Here is a 19730-nt window from a genome sequence, read left to right as displayed (position 1 = left end):
GCTGTCTCACAAGTTACACACATTTTACATGTGTTTGCTTTAGACCGAGCTATCCTTTAGGTAAACCCGAACATCCAGGCTTTGGAAATAGGCAGCATATCTGACAGGGGCCAGGTACACTTACTGGGCCAAGTCTCAGATAGCCGCACTACTCTCAGTTGACACCAAACTTAAAAGCACAGCCTTCAGACAGCAGAACTATCTGAAAGGCTAAGGTATCAGATAACAGAGCTATCTCTATTGTTGAGGACGACTAACAGCATAAGGACTTAACCATAGGCTAGAGCTCTTCATCCCTGAAATTGCAAAATACTTTGCATGTTTGATTAAACCTAACATAAATAGGTTAAGTAATTTGCTCAGGGTCAAACTGACTGTCAACAAGAAGCTGGGAACTCCTTGCTTCAAGCCCAGTAGCTCAGTTGCCTGTTCACTCTTTCCTCCACCTTGGCCATCCACAAATGTATAGTTCATCAGGATTTTCAATACGGAGAGTTCACTTGATTACTTAGTTTAAGTTATGCAGCAAAACTATTTTTTGCATTGTACATTGAAGCTAAGCTTTCATACGGTCTCATCTGTGATCCTGCATCTCCATTGTTGTCCTCCCTTCATCTCTCTTCCACTCTAACTTTTATTGTCTTTCTTGTAAACGCCAACGCAGTGCTATAATAGAAAACTGAGGTAATACGTCATGCGGTCATGTACGTTTGGACTAACATTACAAAATCCATGTTACTGCACCGATTTCTACATGTAAACCCATATTGCAAGCCATGCTTTTAGCAGTTTTGTGCTGAGAATTCCATGCAGTATTACAAGATCCAGGAATACTGCTGTGCAGTAACACTACAACAATGGATGGCTGGGCAGTTTCTATTAGGGGCCGAAGTCTGCCACATTCCCCTAAAAGAGACATATACTTTACCCTACTGACAGCCCATTTCCACAAACCTATTGAGCCTACTAGGAGTATCTCTGGCCCATTTGCAAGTTATCTCAGACCATGAAAAGCGCTGTGGTGCCATGCTAATAGCCGATTGTGCACTATATGCACAGTGAATAACAAAGACAACAGAGTCAGGTCGAGAGTTTAAGCTATTGGCATTGTAAATGACAAAGCCTTTTATTTATGTTAGTTTTCTAAACCGATAATTAACACTTTCGCCACAGGGTTAATTCCTCCGTGGCGCAGGGGGAGGGGGGCCACATGCAGCGCCGCTGTGCTTGTGACGAGCTCGGCTCGTCGCGCTGCACGGTGGCGCTGTGCTCATGACGAGCTGTGCTCGTCATGACCACACCCGTTTAATGGAACGCCTAGCACAGCAGGGGAATTATCCCTGTGTGGGCGTTCCACGGCGGTTATAACTAGCTCAGCTCGTCATGAGCACAGCACCACTGTGCCTCATGACGAGCTGAACTCATCATGAGCACCGAAAGAGTTAAAAGACATTGTCATTTACAACGTAAATAGCTTAATCTCTCGCAAATGCAAGACCTATTGCAGTGCAAATGCTTGTTTGATTGTTTCATGGTAGTCATTCCTAGGAAGAAAGTGGCTCTGAACCCGGGTAATATAAAACATGCCCACCTTATTTCTAAGGTTTTGGCTCAAAGTCTCTTTTTTTACATCTGCCACCCTCTATTAATTTAACTTTTCCACAAGGACTCCGTTGTCGTGCAACAATGACTACATCACACAATTCTTTTGTACACTAATTTGCGGGACATGCACGTATCCTGAGAGAACATCATGTATACATGAGGCATTCACTGACCGGCAGTATCTTTTTATAGTAAGACAAGCAGAGAAAATATGTGAAGACAGAATGTGTGAACTATATACGCTGCTGACAGACACATTACATTAGAAATTAGTTTTGTTGCAATAAAGTAATAACTCTCTTTTTAATGTCCTTGTGTTTCCCCTTAGGCTTTGGGTTGTGCGGCATTCCGGAGAACTTGATAGCAGCATTATTAAAAACTGGTGTGAAAGGAATCACTGCAGTCAGTAACAATGCTGGGTGAGTTGTCACATTTACGCATGGTTAACATGGTTTTTCTTAGGCAAAAGTTGACAGAGGTGATGTTCCTCTTGCAGCAGACCCAAAATCTCCCATGAATAATGCATTCACGCTTGTTGAGACAACCAACCATTAAATGCTTGGCTTCCATGCACACAGGTGATCCAGGGATATGTACTCTTACCACGCAGAGAAGTCAGAAACAAACAGCAAAAGAAATATAGTCCTAATTTAGCTCTGAAGACCAACAAGAGAATCTCATCTCAAATGAGAGCTGCTTGCAGTTATTCACAGATTTATAAGCTGATCACAATATATGAAAATTAGTAGTTTGAAAAATATTAGGGTGATGTTCAAGGGACTGTTAAGATGAACCAAAGCATTCTGAAATACCGCTAGATGATGCGTAACTGAGTTGAAACAATCAAAACCAAGCGATAAAAGATAATTCTACACAGACAGGGCAACTGCAGTGGATAAATGGTCCTCTCTTAAATCGAAAGAAAGTTTGCAATTCAGATGAATTTGTTGAAGCACTAACAAATATACATTTCAGGTTAAAAAAAATCAAGAAGAGGTCATGGATTATGGTATTTGAGAGGTTTGGTGTTAATAGTTCTTAGTAACATCCAGATAACCAAAGCCTGCCTGCCTCAAACACATGCATTAAAATCTGCAAGATACTTTGCAATATCAGATGTAAGGAAACTTAGGAAAGAGCATCTTCTTTGGCCTTAAGAAATACTACATTGCAATCACAGAAAGGTGACACAGTGATTATTCAGCCACACCATCTGAATTACCTTAAAAGGATAACCAAACATGAGTTGCCCTCACCAGGGCTGCAGATTTGTAGGGAGAGGAACAGGAAACCTATTTCGGACCTTAACAAAAAATATGGCTTTGATGTGGAAAAAGATCAAAGCCAAAGTTAACAATTAATGAGCCCACTCTGAAAGCTTTTTCATGTCTGCTAGCGTTGAAATTGGGATGCAGTAAAAACCACGATCCAGGACAATCCTCCTTCCCATCTGCCTCAGGTTAGACGCTAATCAAAGAGTTATCAATGGCTTCCCACTATTGAGCAAAATGAGTACAATTGACCTGGATAATAGTAGCCCCTATTATTTACTGCACTAACAAATGGCAGAAGTGTGGTATGATGCTCTTTTGAAAAATATCATTAAATATTTTGCAGCATTGGCTCAAATATATGCTACCATACAGAAAACTGGAATACTTTACCCTCTGAATCGAGCCAAGAAACGAGTTCTAGCACCCACGTTTAATGGAGGTGCTTATTTTAGAATTGTATAATTTTCTCACTTTTGTAAAAATGTTCTATATTGATAAAATGTTTAAGACGGTGATTCAGGGCACTGCACAGCTGAATTGGTGGGAGTGCAAAGGGTACTATTAAAAGAGGTAGGAGAAGCCAAAAAACGCTTGTGAGATATCGAGAAAGATCACCCTGAAAGACCTGGAGGAGATGAGAGAAGCTGTGGCAGGACGAGTAGAGCGTTTAAGATGTTTTTATCACAAGGCCTATATCACATGCACTCATGTTGAGGGAGATAAAGCAGGCGCCTTGTTGGCCTTGCTGGCCAACTCATCGCGTAGGGGCTTGCCGATATTGGAGATCCAAGACACCCTGGGGGACGCTTGCTTCACTCAGGAAGGTATAAACTGGCTGTTTTATAACTTCTCTAAGGAGTTATACAGGAGCAAGACAGAACAGGGAATGACCTAGGCGGGTATACACTTAAGCTTCAGCTCCCCCAACTGGATGACGTTCAGGCGGAGGCACTAGGAGGGGATTTTGAATTGAGAGAAGTGCGGGCGGCTATGAAACATGGCAAGGAATAAAACGTTGGGAACTGATGGCCTTCCGATCGAGTTTTACTCTACTTACTCTGAGCAGTTGGCACTGTGCCTAGTAGCTTTGTATAACAGGGCGAGACACCTGGGCCATCTCCCTTTATCCACAAGAGAGGCGGTTATCATTCCGCTCCTGAAACCTGGTAAATCGGCATGGGCCAGATCGGGGCACCGTCCACTATGGTGCACAACACGGACAATAAGATATTGAGTCGTATCCTAGCCACCCGTCTATTGCCCCACATGTCAACCATAATCCATCGAGATCTGTCTGGGTTCATTCCTACTCTGTATACGGCCTGAAACGTTTGGCGATTGCTGCAGATACTCGAAGTGGACTCCTACCCCAAGGACACTGCTGGGATATTTGCCGTTGATATAGAAAAGGCATTTGACAGTTTGGAATGGCCCTACCTGTTTCATGTCATGGCCTGATTTGGGCTGGGAGACAACTTTATAGCATGGACGGCTCTACTTTAGAAGTCCTGTACAGCGCGAGTCAGGACGGGTGGGGTGATATCTGAAGCTTGCGCGGGGACCTGGGGCACGAGACAGGGATGCCCGCTATCCCTCTTTCTGTTTGCATTGGCCATGGAACCATTGGTGGCGAAGGCTAGGACAGGAAGGCATTACCGAGGCCTGCAGGTGCAGGGTCAAGCTCACATATGGCCCTGTACACGGACGTCCTGCTCATGTTCCTAGGAGACACAGAGAAGGAGTTGCTGGGAGCGAAGGCTTTACTATATGAGTTAGGAGAGATGTCTGGCCTTAGGGTTAACTGGACTAAATCATGCTTGTTCCCCACAGATGGGAATAGGAACGGCTTGCAGGATATGGCGAGAGTGCAATGGGAATGTAGGTGCCTCCCACACATTGGGGTACATACCAGGCCGGATATATTGGAGGGCAACATCGTTAGAGCGGTAAGATGACTGGCGAGCAGTTTTGAAATTTGAGGATCACTTCCATTGTCGATTGCTGGGCGTGTGGCCTTACTCAAAATGGTAGTACAAAAGGGGGTGGTGATGGACGGAGCATCTGAACCAATCAAACCCTCACACCCAGTCAAAAGATCTGGGTTTAATCCATCACCGTTCTTTAGCCCACTCTGCCACCCCAGTTCAGACATGGCCATATGCAAATCAGTCTGACCCTGTGCCTCATGGGAACAGTCCAGCCCGAACTGCCAAGCCATGCCTTCCCTGGACCGGAAACAAGCTTCCGAGGACCGGTTTCTGGCATTACAGCCTTCTTCAGCCTGGCTTGCTTGAATCCAGTGGCAAAGTGAGCAAGGGACTCACGTCTGAGCATATCCTGCCACACTTATGGCGGCCAAAGCAGTACAAAAGGGGGTGGTGATGGACGGAGCATCTGAACCAATCAAACACTCACACCCAGTCAAAAGATCTGGGTTTAATCCATCACCGTTCTTTAGCCCACTCTGCCACCCCAGTTCAGACATGGCTATATGCAAATCAGTCTGACCCTGTGCCTCATGGGAACAGTCCAGCCCGAACTGCCAAGCCATGCCTTCCCTGGACCGGAAACAAGCTTCCGAGGACCGGTTTCTGGCATAACAGCCTTCTTCAGCCCGGCTTGCTTGAATCCAGTGGCAAAGTGAGCAAGGGACTCACGTCTGAGCATACCCTGCCACACTTATGGCGGCCAAAGCAGTACAAAAGGGTTGGTGATGGACAGAGCATCTGAACCAATCAAACACTCGCACCCAGTCAAAAGATCTGGGTTTTATCCATCACCGTTCTTTAGCCCACTTTTACTCAAAATGGTGGCACTTCCCCGGCTGTTATACTATTTCGGAACCTTGCCGATTTGGATTCCGGCGCAGATTTTTAAGCAGCTCATGGCCATGATCACAGGGTTTTTATGGGGCACAGGGAGACGGCGGGTTGCCCTGACGGTACTGATGCATCCAAGATCGGAGGGTGGATGGGCGGTACCTGATTTCGAAACTTATTACTTAGCTGTGCAGTTGCAGTGGCTGATGGAAAAAGTGGCGCTGTGGCTGCGTGGCCCGGAAGAGGAAAGAGGGGGAGCCCCGGACCTGCAGCTGCTCTCTCAAATTTTGTTGGACCTCCCTATTCTAATTGGTGCTCTCCAGGAGGACCTTAAGACGGCAAGGCAATATTGGAGACGGAGTCTCAAGAGGGCAGGTATGAAAGTACCGTATGCCCCTGATATACTGCTCTCTATGTGTGAGGCACTCCCTCATGGGGGCCCCTGGCGGGAGCTGAGTGACTGGGATGAGAGGGGGCTGAGCACTATTGGGGATCTGAAGAACCGGGATAACCCACTTACTGGGTCTCCGCGGCGGTGGGACCGCCCAAGTCTTCCATACCTTCCATACTTCGTAAAAGGAGACACAGGAGCCTTCGTTTGCAGGACGAACCCAGATTTATTTCAATAGCCCGGGCTATGGAACAGAGTCCCAAGCTAGTCAGAGACAAGACAGAGGAGGCTGCTACTTCACTCTGTAGCTTACAAGCCTTTTATACATTGTTCATCCCAGTCTTTTGGTTGTTAGTCCATTGTTCAATCAGGGCAGTGTTTGCAGTTGATAACCAGATCCAGACGATGTTTGTAGTTGGTGACCTGGTCAAGGCTTGGTACACAGATCATTGTTCACTCGGCTTGATCAAAGCCGGTCTTTCAAGTAATTGTTTAATCACCCCGATCAGGGCCCAACTGTCAGACCATTGTTCAGATAACCTGATCACGGTGTCAAGGATGTTTACCAGGCTGGGAGCAGGAGATGGAAAACAAGCTTGTTTACACAGGGCGTGGGTGTCTCATGGCTTTCTGTTGAACTGCAAAGAACAGGGGGTTGGGTGTGCGACAGTTCCTGGGCTGAAATGCAGGCTGCAAGATGGTCTCTGTCGTGTCAGTTTAGATTTTCCTCCGGCATCAGCAGAAACGACCAGGTGGGTCGTGTGGAAGTGTTTGACACGAGATGGCAATGAAAAAACAATGGAGTCTCGGTACAAATGATGCCGATCAGAAAAACACTTTTCCTCAGTCCCTCCTTTTGCCATTGAGTGGCAAATACTTTAAGAAATGTCAATGTTCATAAGACCATCTGTTACTTGTTGGAGCATCATCATCATATTTGTGTTGTGAATGTTAGATGGCGGAGGCTTGATGGTCTGGACACACATTGTACAGAGCACTGGCAGGCACTGAAAGCACAAACAGCAGGAGACCAGGACAGCTACTCCCAAGGCAAGGAAGATGAGGACCCTCCAACCCCACTGGGAAAGAAGACCCCAGATCCAGCCTGTGAGGGACCAGTTGCCTTCATCCAGATGAATTTCAGAAGAAAGGCGATGCAGATGTTGGATGGCATCGTACACTGTAGGGGCGTTGTCTGGGATGTACACACAGTAGCTGGAGCCGATCAATTTACACGCGCCACCACGATCAGCAAGGATGACGTTGAGGACCATGCTGTTTTGGAGCGTTATAAGGCGATCCGCCTGTAGCTCTGCAGTGATGTTGGAGAGGGCAACAGCTGTTACTGTGATGGTGGCCTCAAGGACCGTGGTCAGTCCTCGTACAGCTTGACTGTTTGCCATGGGGCCCCAGAATGGAAGGAAACCTTTAAAGAAGTCCCCGGCTTCCTGGCCCGCTGTATCCTCGGCTGATATGACGGCCCTACGTGAGAGGCGCAGGGCTCCCTTCATTGATGGGTGGTAGTCTCCATGGGTGGAATACATTGATGGAAGGAGGAAGGCCAGATAGCAGGTAACAGACCAGTTACCGGGGAGCCAAGTGTAGGCGGTTATGCCACAGATAAAATAGGTGTTGGGGGATGCCACCAGCTTCGGAGGAGATGTAGATTTTAAGGCTTTAGTGATATCACACGTACAGGTACCAACTTTCTTAGTCCCTAGGCCATGGATGCAGACACGGCTTTGCCCATTTATGACATTCAGAGTGTTTCGTTCATCAGGCAGTATCCTTCTAGTGCGGAATCTAGAAAATGTTCGTTGAGTGGTTGAGTTGAATACTTCCATCTCACCGAGTTCATCTGGTGGTAGTAGCAATGTGAAGAGCTGGTCGGACAAAAAGGAGCATTGACATTGCCAGATCTGTTCTGCCTGAAGTCATCACGTAATGTCCCAAGGACAGAATTGGCAGTACCATTGACAGTGTAGGCCTCCTGCATCAACATCCACCATGCAAGACAAGAAAAGACCCAGAGATGGAAAATGGGTAAGGAAAGAATGGAACAGGATGTATCATGGAATGCGGCATCAGTCCACACACCCAGCAGTTGGAAGTGTTCATGATCATCTGGTGATGATGCAACATTTGGATGAAGGTGTTGTTGAAGAATTCTGCACGGCGGGGTAATTCGTGAGCTGGTAGCGTGTAATATTGGTGCTCTGCAGGAGTCTGTGTAGGAGTTGGTGAGGTAACAGGATGGTAGATTAGTAACAGCCAACCAAGGATAGACAGGATGAGGGAGACCAACAGCGTCACCCCGGTGGCCATGAAGCATTTACTATGTCGGAGACTGACATCTGGTTTCTGGATTCGGGCGTTTGGACGGCTGCCATTGTGCTAAGCCAGGGACCTCTAGTAGCTATCTGTGATTGGTGGTTGCTTCAATGGGCGCAGGTGCCAAAGAGCCCTATGGCATACCTTAGTCTGATACACCAGCACTACTCTCATCTGGGAAGATCACAGCCCTACAGCCTAACGGCACTTGGCAAAGTCAAGGGCAAGCCTTCCCTCGGGGGCGCAAGTTATATCAGTCGGAAGTAGGAACAGTATGGTCGGGAAACAATTGTTCTTGGTGTTAAGCAGAGTTAAGGGAGGGTTCCACCGTTCCTTTCAGTATGCTGTCACTCTCTGCTCCAGTAGATGTAGAATGCAGTCTGGCTTCGCTGAACGGGACAAACGTCGGGACTGTTTCTGTTTGAGTCTCCTAGTCCTTCCCTCACCCACTGATCATAGGGAAGGGGCAGAGGCACACGCCTGCAGTGCGATGAATGCACCCAATTCTTCCGACCCTCTACTTTTACAGCGGTGCGTGGGGGCCAGTAACACCTGACGGGCCTGTGTCCAGCGGGGCTCGAGGCTCTTAGTCCATTGAAAGTTCCGGATCAGGACCCAGTCACCAGGTTGGATAACGTATCCTGAGGCCCTCGCTTTTGTCAAGTATGGCCTCGTGTACCTGGTGATAAAGAGTACGAAAGGTATTAGTTAGACTGTACAGATAATCAGTTAATCCTGGGTATTCAACGTCAGACAGTTTCTTAGGCCGTGGGACACCCCAGATATTGGCAGGCCTCCCGAACACAATTTCGTGGGGAGATAACTCTATCCTGGTGTGGGCCGTTGTTCTTGTGGACAGTAGGTCCAAGGGCAGAGCATCAACCCAAGTGACACCTGTCTCGGCTACTATTTTGGCCATTTTGGTTTTTAGGATGCCATTGTATACCTCCACTAGACCTGCTGACTGAGGGTGATTAGCTGCATGAAATTTTTGTTTTATACCCAATGCTGTACAGACATATTCCATAATTTGAGCCGTAAAGTGTGTCCCGTTGTTACTCCAGACCAAGCGGGGCAAACCGAATCATGGGAGGTACTCTTTTAAGAGCACTTTCGCTGTAGTGATAGCGGTGCAGTCTTTGACGGGGTAGGCTTCCACCCATCGGCTGAAGGTACAGACCACCACCAGGACATATTTTAAATTGTTACACCTGTCCATCTGGACGTAATCCATTTGGAGGACTTCAAAAGGGAAGGTAGGAGGAGAGAATCCTCCCGTAGGAGTAACTGTGCCTTTTCCTAGGTTATTAGACAAATCATGCATGTTTTAACCAGCTTTTCAGCCTATGCTGGTATCTTAAAGTTGTACCATGTAGGTTCCAACAGTTTACAAATCCCTTTTGCACTAATGTGGGCAGGACCATGGGCCATCGTAACTACTGCTAGCACATGACTGTCAGGTAACATCCATTGTCTTTCCGTAGTCGTACGGACCCAGCAACCATCAATTCCCTACTTTGCAAATTGCTCCTTCCACACCCTTAGTTCCTCAGGAGTAGTATGAGACTGAATATCAATCACACTCTGTACTGTGTTTTCAACCATGCCCTCGTCTGCCACCCACATAGCAGGACCTCCTACATACATTCCTTCCCTTTTCCTAAGAGCTGTTTGTCTGGCCGTCTGGTCAGCCAGAGCATTGCCTTTCCCAGCATCATCTGTCACTTTCTTATGGGCCTTACATTTTATAATGGCCACCTTTCTGGGGAGTGTCAGGGAGTCTAACAATCGGTGAATTAGGTGGCCATGTTGAATCTTGGTCCCACGGGAAGTAAGGACATTCCTTTCTTTCCACAACCTCCCGAAGTTGTGGGCCACCCCGAAGGCATACTGACTGTCAGTATAGATATTTACTGTTATTCCCTTGCTTAACTCATAGGCTCTAGTGAGGGCCACTAATTCTGCTGCCTGACTAGAACACTGCGGAAACTGAGCTGTTTCTACTACTTGCCCCAATGTCGTGGTGGCGTAGGCGGCTGAGGTGTTACCATCTGACCCTCTGAGACATGATCCGTCTACATACAGTGTACCTTCTGGTTCTACTATCGGGGTATCCTGTAAGTCAACCCGTCCCTTTGTCTCCTCCTCTGTCCTCAATATACAGTCATGTGGGTCTAAGCGGGCATCCTGAGTATCCAGTGGGAGTAATGTGGCGGGGTTTAGTGCAGTGCATCTTTTGATGTTAATGCGGCTGGCAAAGAGTGTCAGTTCATATGCTGTAAGTCGTGCGCTAGTAAGGTACTGTGTCTTGGTGTTATTAATGTGGGACCAAAAGTCAGGGGGGAGTTCATGACGATTCCCGCACTCTGACGGACCATGAGGGCGGCCGCAGCTGTTGCCCGTAGACATCCTGGGAGAGCCCTTGCAACAGGTTCTAAGGTGGCTGAAAATTAGGCACATGGCCGTTGGTGACCTCCAAACATCTGGGTCAGGACAGCGTATGCACAGCCGTCTGTCTCATGTCCAAAAAGAAATAATTGTTTGCTATAGTCAGGAGTACCGAGGACTGGAGCAGTACACAGGGCCTTCTTCAAATCTTGGAAGGCCTGCACATGCTCTGTAGTCCATGGAAAGGAACTGTCTGATATGTCTTTAGTGGTGAGGGCAAGAAGAGGTTTGACCATGACTGAAAAATTGGAAATCCAATGTCTACAGTATGAGGTTAGGCCTATGAAGGCTCGCACCTGCTTTTGTGTTTGTGTGGCCGTCATAGCATTGATAACGGCTACACGATCAGCGGTGAGCTACCTTCCCTCCTTCGGGAGGAGATGACCTAAGTAGGTCACCTTCTCTTGACAAAACTGAAGCTTTTTCAAACGAAGCTTTGTGGTTATAGAGGGCAAGGTGGCATAACGGACAGAGTAGCTTCATTTTGGTGCATTATTTGCATCAATGAGGAGGTCATCTACATATTGTAATAGTGTGGAATTATCAGGGAGTTCCAAGGAATCTAGTTGACTTTTTAGGGCTTGACTATAGATACTGGGGCTCTTGGTGAAACCTTGAGGGGCGCGGCAGAATCTAAAGCTCCACCCACCAAGGGAGAAACTAAAAAAATGTCAGGGTGTATAGGAATGCTAAAAAAAGCATTCTTCAGGTCTATGACAGAGAAGTGTGTGGCGTCAGAAGGAACCATCGTTAAGAGGGTTGTAATGTCGAGGACAACAGGATATTGGGAGATTGTTATTTTGTTAAGGGCTGTCAGGTCAATCACAAATCGGTATATTTTAGGGGAGAGAGCATTTCCATTGGTCTTTTTAAGAACAGGAATAATGGGACTGTTATAGATATTGCCACGTGTCTCCTCCACTACGCCCTTTTCCATTAATTCAGATATTATTGTCAAAAGGGCCATTTCTCCTTCCGATACTGCCGGATGCGGGGGAGAAGTGCACCTGGCTGGATGCGTACCACATGAGGGGGTATGTTGAGACACCCTACATCAGTGTCTGATGATGCCCAGAGGGAGGAAGGTAAAGCCTGCAACTCTGGTGGGAGGGGACCGGACAGATACATGTAGGAAGTTGCGGTGGGAAAAATTATTAGGGATACACCTTGGGGACTACATGATATGGTCGCATACAGAGCTTTCAGTAAATCCATGCCTAACAAGTTTTCACTGCAACCTGTAGTAAGGACCAAGGGAGCGTCAATATGTGCAGGGCCAATATCGAGAGGGAGGGGTTCAGAGACCGGGCTGGTCAAGGGTGTTCCTGCAAAACCCACGGCATTCATATTGCCAGAAAGGGGTGCCTCCCTGACTGACAGACGTGCAATAGAAGACCTGGTGGCCCCAGTATCCCCCAAAAAATTCTGATCATTCCCCACAACTGACATTTGAATATATAGGCCCCTTTGATCCACTGGAATTTGCACTCTGGTAATACCCCTTTCCTGGCTGTCCTATGCTTGATAGGACCCTGTCTCATCAACTTCATCGTAATCAACATTGTAATAAGTGCGTGTGGTTTCGTACCCATCAAACCTATTGGCCGGGTGTTGCCGGACGGGAGCGTTATCCCTGGGCCTACGTTCTTTATCCTGCGGATGGGGCGGGCCATTGTCCCTAGTCGGCCTCGCTTCCCTAGGAGCGCAGGGCCGAGTCTTTCCTGTTCGGATGTTTTCAGTTAACACTGGACACTCATCTATCCAATGGCCGTACCCCTTACAATAAGCACACTGATCTGTTTGGAGGGCTCCCGTACGTTGAGGGCTGGAGGGGGTAGACTTGCGAGCCCTTGGAGGGGGTTGCAGTTGGGGTCTTAAATTCCTGCGGGCATCGGGACCTCGTGGAGGTAAGCCTGCTGAAGAAGTGCCTTAGTCTTAAGATCCCTAACCTTCTTAGTTTCCCTGTCTCTATCTTCATTCTCCCTATTCTCGTGATATTGTGCTATAGCCAAGATACCAGTCATAGTTTGGGCAGACCACGTACTTCCAACTTTCTTAAGCCTGGCGGAGATCTCAGGAAGCAAGTTGCTGACAAACTTATCGACAAATACTGGGCCAGAACCTGGGGTCTGGGGATCCAAACCACTGTGTCCCTTGTATTCTGTCTCAAAACGGTTAAAGAAGTCAGCCACATTCTCATCTTTTCGCTGCCTGCAGGCGTTTATTTTATCCCAGTTAATGACAGTTTCCGGCAAAAGTGTTTTCATAAACGTCATTATTTTACCGGGCAAAGTCAGGATGGCAGCTTCTGGTTTAGTCCCTCCTACCCTTGCTTCTTCCGTAGCCTCTAGGTCAGCCCTTTAACATCCCGATGCTACTTCGTAGTCAGTATGTCGAATTTTGTCCCAAATTTTCAGTGGGGACAACGGTACCAAAAAGTAAATCTATATCCTCAAAAACGAGAGTACCTGCATATATAATCTGACCTAATTCTCTGTAAAAGGCAGCTGGATTCTTCCGGGGATCTGGTAATTGTCCTTTTAACTGTATTACTTCTGACCATTTCCAAGGAACATGAACATGAACCCAAAGCCTGCGCCAGTGTGCTTCAACAGCACCTCGGCCATTATTTTGGGCATCAATCAGTGTATTTAACAAAGACAGGGGCCGCCTCTCTCATTGGCATAGCTGTTTCCAGAGGGGTGTTGAGAAAAGCTCTTATATCACGGTAAGCCATTAAAGCAGACATAGCGCCAAACAACCCCTCTCCCTGAACATCGCCTCTTTTTATCTGTGACCTAAGGTCCATTAATCCGGCGGATATCTGCATAAGCGCATTCTCAAATTTTTGCATGACCAAAGTACACATATATTCAGCCCAGGTGGTCTGTTCCATAATCGTCCACTGAGAAAAGGTAGACCATATTTCTTTAAAGGCATAAATATTCCCGTTATTTATCCAACATTCACACTGTTGCCTCTGTAGGTCATTTTCTCGAAGGGATGAAAAGCTGATTGCAGAGCGCAGGGAGGCCAGTCGGGGGGAATTCAACAATTTATATAAATCCATAGTAGGAAAAGGGCGGGTAGGGGTAAGGCCGCAGGGGTTGGGCAGATGGAGACTTGTTGTCATTCCCGCAGTGAGGACAGGGTTAACGGGCGTGGTTGGTGTCATAGGAAAAGTCGGGAGGGTCGGTGTGACAGGGAGAACAGTAGGAGGGGCAGTGGGGTCAGGAGTGGGCGGTGGCGAGGGGACATGCGGGGTGTGAGGCATCAGGGCAGGGTACATTGGGGCATATGCAGGAGGGCTTTCTAGCATGGTATCAAGCAAGGAATCACTTTCTTCTCCCCCTTCCATATGGCCCTTTCCTTTCTCCTCACGGGCTAGATAAAAATGTTGTACCCGGGCCCCGTGCTCCCTATTTGCTATTTCTACTGATTTTGTCATTTGATTTTGTAAATTTTCTCTGGCGTGGTCGGCCATTGACATACGTTCCTGTTTTCTTTCTTGAGCCTTCTGTTTTCTAGCTCTCTGCTCTAACTCTTTCCTCCAAAATCGGACAGATTCAAACAAAGACGGTCGTGTTTTTCTTTTCATTAATTGTTCCTCTAAGTTGGCGAGAACTTGGGAATTAAAAGGGCCATAATGTGGCCACTGTAATTCCGCGTTACTACTTTTTGTATATTTTACCCAGAATGAGGAAAACATTATGGCAGAAGGGCCATGTTTATCATACATTGTATGGCCAGGGGTCCCTTCTGGAGGAAGCGGACAGGCTGCCTCCAGCTGGGAGTCCTGCGTACACATACAACAACATAATCTCTTGAACTTACTACTGACTGGCATGCTTAAAAACAGAGAACAGACACCAGCGGGTTTCTAAAACTCACCTCGCTTGCTTGGCTTTTGCAAAAGTCAATAACAGCAGAATCATACAGAACAGACACCAGTGGGTTTTTAAAACTTCACCTCGCTTGCTTGGCTTTGGCAAAAGTCAATAACAGAATCCTACAGACTTTGTGGATGATCAGTCCACCCTTACCTTACATGGGTAGTTCTCTTCTGCAGACGTAGGGCTGTGTCCTGTTCCAGAAATTATTTGCTAGGGGACTCTAGCGAGGATGCGGTCATGTGGCCCAGACCGGGTGGGGAGGGACAGTGGGCGAGTCGTTCGGTCTACAGGAATACAAGAATCCCTCGGGTACGGTGCCTCCGTCTGAGTCTCTCCATGCACCTCCTCACTTCCACCGGGCCTGACCTTCGTGCTCGTGGAGGCCCTATTCGGGTGCCATTTGAAGAACCGGGATAACTCACTTACTGGGTCTCGGCGGCGGGGGGACCGCCCAAGTCTTCTATACCTTCCATACTTAGTAGAAGGAGACACAGGAGCCTTCGTTTGCAGGGGGAACCCAGATTTATTTCAATAGCCCGGGCTATGGAACAGAGTCCCAAGATAGTCAGAGACAAGACAGAGGAGGCTGCTACTTCACTCTGTAGCAAGCCTTTTATACATTTTCCATCCCAGTCTTTTGGTTGTTAGTCCATTGTTCAATCAGGGCAGTGTTTGCAGTTGATAACCAGACCCAGACGATATTTGTAGTTGGTGACCTGGTCAAGGCTTGGTACACAGATCATTGTTCACTCAGCTTGATCAAAGCCGGTCTTTCAAGTCATTGTTTAATCACCCCGATCAGGGCCCAACAGTCAGACCATTGTCCAGATAACCTGATCACGGTGTCAAGGATGTTTACCAGGCTGGGAGCAGGAGATGGAAAACAAGCTTGTTTACACAGGGCGTGGGTGTCTCATAACTTTCTGTTGAACTGCAAAGAACAGGGGGTTGGGTGTGCAACAGTTCCTGGGCAGAAATGCAGGCTGCAAGATGGTCTCTGTCGTGTCAGTCTAGATTTTCCTCAGGCATCCGCAGAAACGACCAGGTGGGTCGTGTGGAAGTGTTTGACACGAGATCGCAATGAGAAAACAATGGAGTCCCGGTACAAATGATGCCGATCAGAAAAACACTTTTCCTCAGATCTATACAAGAACGGGATCATGCTGCCCTTTTGTGCTCTGCAGGAGCGATTTGATTGATGAGGGGGGGCTTCTTGATAAATGCGGTGCTTACTGTGGCTATCCGTGCGCACTGGAAAGAGGGCTAAGTGGAACCTAGAGCTTCTTTAGGATGTCAATATATTGTAACTGCAGGGGGGAAGTATAAGGCGGTCACATGCCTTTACAAGAGTATGACTCGAGAGAAGCTGCCCCCTTTGGAAGTACTTAAGAGAAAGTAGGAGGCGACATACCGGATAGGGCCTGGGCCGAGGTGGCGGAGCGAGCCTGGAAAAGCACCAGGAATGCTCGCTTTCAATTGGTTCACTTTTATATCTTACATCGTGCCTACCTCACACTAGCAAAAATTACAACATATTTTAATACAGATCCAGATGAATGCTTGAGGTGTCGAGGAGAGGGGGCGGACTTTCCTCACATGATTTTGGGGTGCTCACTACTAGCTAGTTATTGGAATTAGGTAGTTGCACTGTTGAAGGCTGTGATGGAAAGAGACCTGGATCTGTCACGGGGGACTTGCATACTGCATTGGTTCCCCCACATGGCTAACTAGGGTCACCAGCAAGTTTATAGATCTGGGGATGGTGTTGACCAAGAGGGAAATCACAATGCATTGGAAAGTGAGTAGGGCCCCGGGCGTACCTAGATGGAAGAGGGAGTTCATCAAATGGGCAGAATGTGATGGGATAGTTCGATTACAGTTAGCAAAGAGAACAGGGAGTGAGAGGGCGCTGGAGGCGACTAGGGCGTGGGAGCACTTGGAGGGATTATTGAAAAACCCGTACACTGATGGTGAGGACGACACCGATCCGGGAGTACCGGAAACAGAGGAGACCCTTAGCAGCACATAACTGTAATCATAAGACCACATTAGATACATATATGATAAGCGATCCTAGGATGGCAACCTGCACACGTCCGCATTATTTGACTAATGGATACCACCAACTAATAAAAGCTGATGTTTATTGATAGTACAGCATAGCATTGGAAGGGACATGCCTGGGGGGGAAGGTGGGGGGAGGGAAGTTTGGGGGCGTATTAGTTTAGATTTGTTAGGACTAGTGATGCGGAGGTATTTTAAGGGAAGTACAAAACACTAGAGGATATTCCCCTTGACCCATGTCTACTTTTTCCTCAGAGACAAGAAAGACTTTCTTTGATTGTCCAGTCATTTATTCTGATATTGTATTGAAAAGCATCATGGGACTACGTTAAAGAACCTAGAATTATATGATTGTAAGGCATACCCGGGGGGTGGAGGTTAGACCTAGGATTTGACAAGTTGCCAATGTTTTGATTTATAAACCTAATAAAGTTTGTTTAAAAACAAAACAAATGTGATAGCTGGTTTACTTCTGCCTCCTCAAAATACTACATCTATAGGGAGCAGGAGTCCCCTTCTTTCAATGTTCATTTCTAGTTTTTGAGCGCTGTTGAACATTGCTGCCATAAAATCTGTTTTTGTTACGCTTTTCACATCAATTCCACTTATCACCATCTGTATTGCTTGTGAAAATTGTAAGGTACCCTCTCAGCTGTGGCACCTCACCATATTAATAATTTAATGCAATCTGTGAACATGCAGACTGGTCTGGCTCCTGGACATTTGAACCTCCTGCGTCTCTGTTGCCATTTGTTTCTACGCTCCGCTTTTCCATTTTTTCTGGTGGCCAATTTATTCTTATCAGAATTTTTTGCACGCAGATTGCATATTGATGCTGAATGTTAGTACAGTAAATGGATATGAACGCCACGATGATGTTCTGTTGCAATTGAAGCATCTACCTTAGTCTCACCTGCTTCTATTAAAAAAGTTATTTATGTCTGTGCCCCTTATTTATTAATATTGTGCAGATGGATGAGGTAGATGGGGGAGGCAGAGAAGTGTATGACGGGTACCAAGAATACAATATTCAGAGGATTGCGACAGTAGTCAAAACATTTCAGAATCCTAGCAAGCCAAACAAACCCTTTTGTAAACTCAAGAATGAGACTGAATACATGTGGAGTGTGCGAAGTGACCACCATACCTTTCATAAAAGGGACACGTTTTGTGACTTCCATTTGATGTATTTAGTGCAAATCTTTCTGTAACACTCATGAATGAGTGCATAAGGATAATGTTGAGACTATGGTGCCTGTCGGTCCTGTCTATGCATTTTATAATGGTGTTGCTTGTATCATCCATACACAACGTATCTATAATGTAAACACCACTCAAGTCCCAGTAGATGATGCTGGCGCACTGTTGCCTGGTTTACAGTCTGGTACAAAATATAATGTGGATATTTTAAAGTGGTACAGAACCAGCAGGGTGTAGCTTAGTCAATAATGTTCGAATGGTGTGAGCCTGAGATTTCGTAACAAGAAAAAAGGTGTACCACTCCAAAAAGGATTTATCAGACTGGTGCCACTGGACAGTGGTAATGGACATGGTTAGGGACAATAGTGTCAGTTATTTCTGACGCCTAGGGCGTCGCAGAAATAGTCTCAACTGTGTTGTCTGACCATGTCCAGTTTCTCCTCACATACGTGTAGGGCAAAGAGACCAAGGGGAGCAGGCTAGCATGAACTAAGCTCATACATGACATCAACAAACCAGGATTAGGATTAGGAAGACAGTGAGAGCATGCCTTTTATTAACCCAGGCCCAGCAGCAGACCACACTTCGAAGAAGAGATGAATCGGGCTAGGTCAAAATTGCAAAATAGTAGAAAATACTGCAGAATATCTAGCATTGTATAATGATATAATTCACCTAAAACTCCTGGAGAGGAAAGTTTGAAACTAGTCTCCTCCTTATCCAAAACACTTCTACACATATATTTGTCTTTCCCTGACAAAATATAGGAGACTAAGCCCCCTTAAGGCATACATATCTCGTTCTGCCAAGATCATGGCCTCTTGACCCCCTCTACCCCCACAATTACTCACAATCAACTTTTGACACTATTCAGCCAGGTGAAGCCCCCCTTGATCCAGCTCCCCCGCTGCATCCTAGCACAAGGCTCTGAGTGCATCGTTCCATTCCTACTAGAACTGTTGAACTTGTCACTTTCCTCCAGCAGTCTCTTCAACAATAGAAACATTGAGTGGTAAAGCCACTGCTGAAGAAGCTAAATCCAGAGCCCTCGTGCCTGGGAAATTAAAGACCCATCTCCCTGCTGAAGGGTGTATCCAAACTCCTAGAGAAACACATTAGCCAATGCCTCTCCCTCTTTTTGGGAGTCCAACAATCTCCTGCACTACACCCAAATGGGTTTTAGACCACAGCACTGAGACTGGACTGCTATCCATAACAGACAAACTTGATCAGGACATCTTATTGGCAATCCTCCTCCTGGATTTAAGCACTGCTTTTGATACGATGGACCACACAACACTTATCCAGAGGCATTTTTAGGTAGGGATAGGCGTCAATGCTCTAAAATTGCTCACGTCCTTCCTTGAAGGCCGATCATATCATGTACTGGACCAAACATGTCTCTCAAACAGCTTATCTCTGAAATGCAGAGTTCCACATGGCTCCACATCAAGCCCTACCCTTTTTAACCTTTACATGCAGAGTTAGTCCAATCTTTTTCCCTGACCATAGTATTGTATGCGGATTATAGACAATTAGTTTTACCCATTGCTCCGGAATAAGGCTCAACAACTTGTCCCCTACCTTAATGAGGTTGCCGACTGGATGGCCAATTGTTCTCTTAAGTTAAACGGGGACAATTCGGAGCTTGTGCAATTAGGGAACAGCAAAGCTAAGAGGGAGTTACTCCCCTGGCCGGAATGAC

The 19730-nt window shown here is 46.7% G+C and overlaps 1 protein-coding gene across 1 annotated transcript in view; it reads left to right on the top strand.

The window, feature by feature from the left end:
- The window catches only part of OXCT1 (3-oxoacid CoA-transferase 1), a 551535-nt gene that overhangs the window by 51124 nt on the left and 480681 nt on the right, over nt 1–19730 (top strand). The window contains exon 3 of the mRNA XM_078675010.1: nt 1934–2024. Within this exon, the coding sequence (XP_078531136.1) occupies nt 1934–2024 (91 nt within the window). The remainder of the gene's footprint in view (nt 1–1933; nt 2025–19730) is intronic.

Source organism: Lissotriton helveticus, chromosome 2_1 (assembly GCF_964261635.1).
Source record: "Lissotriton helveticus chromosome 2_1, aLisHel1.1, whole genome shotgun sequence".
Taxonomy (NCBI): domain Eukaryota; kingdom Metazoa; phylum Chordata; class Amphibia; order Caudata; family Salamandridae; genus Lissotriton; species Lissotriton helveticus.
This window is presented reverse-complemented; position numbering and strand designations above follow the sequence as displayed.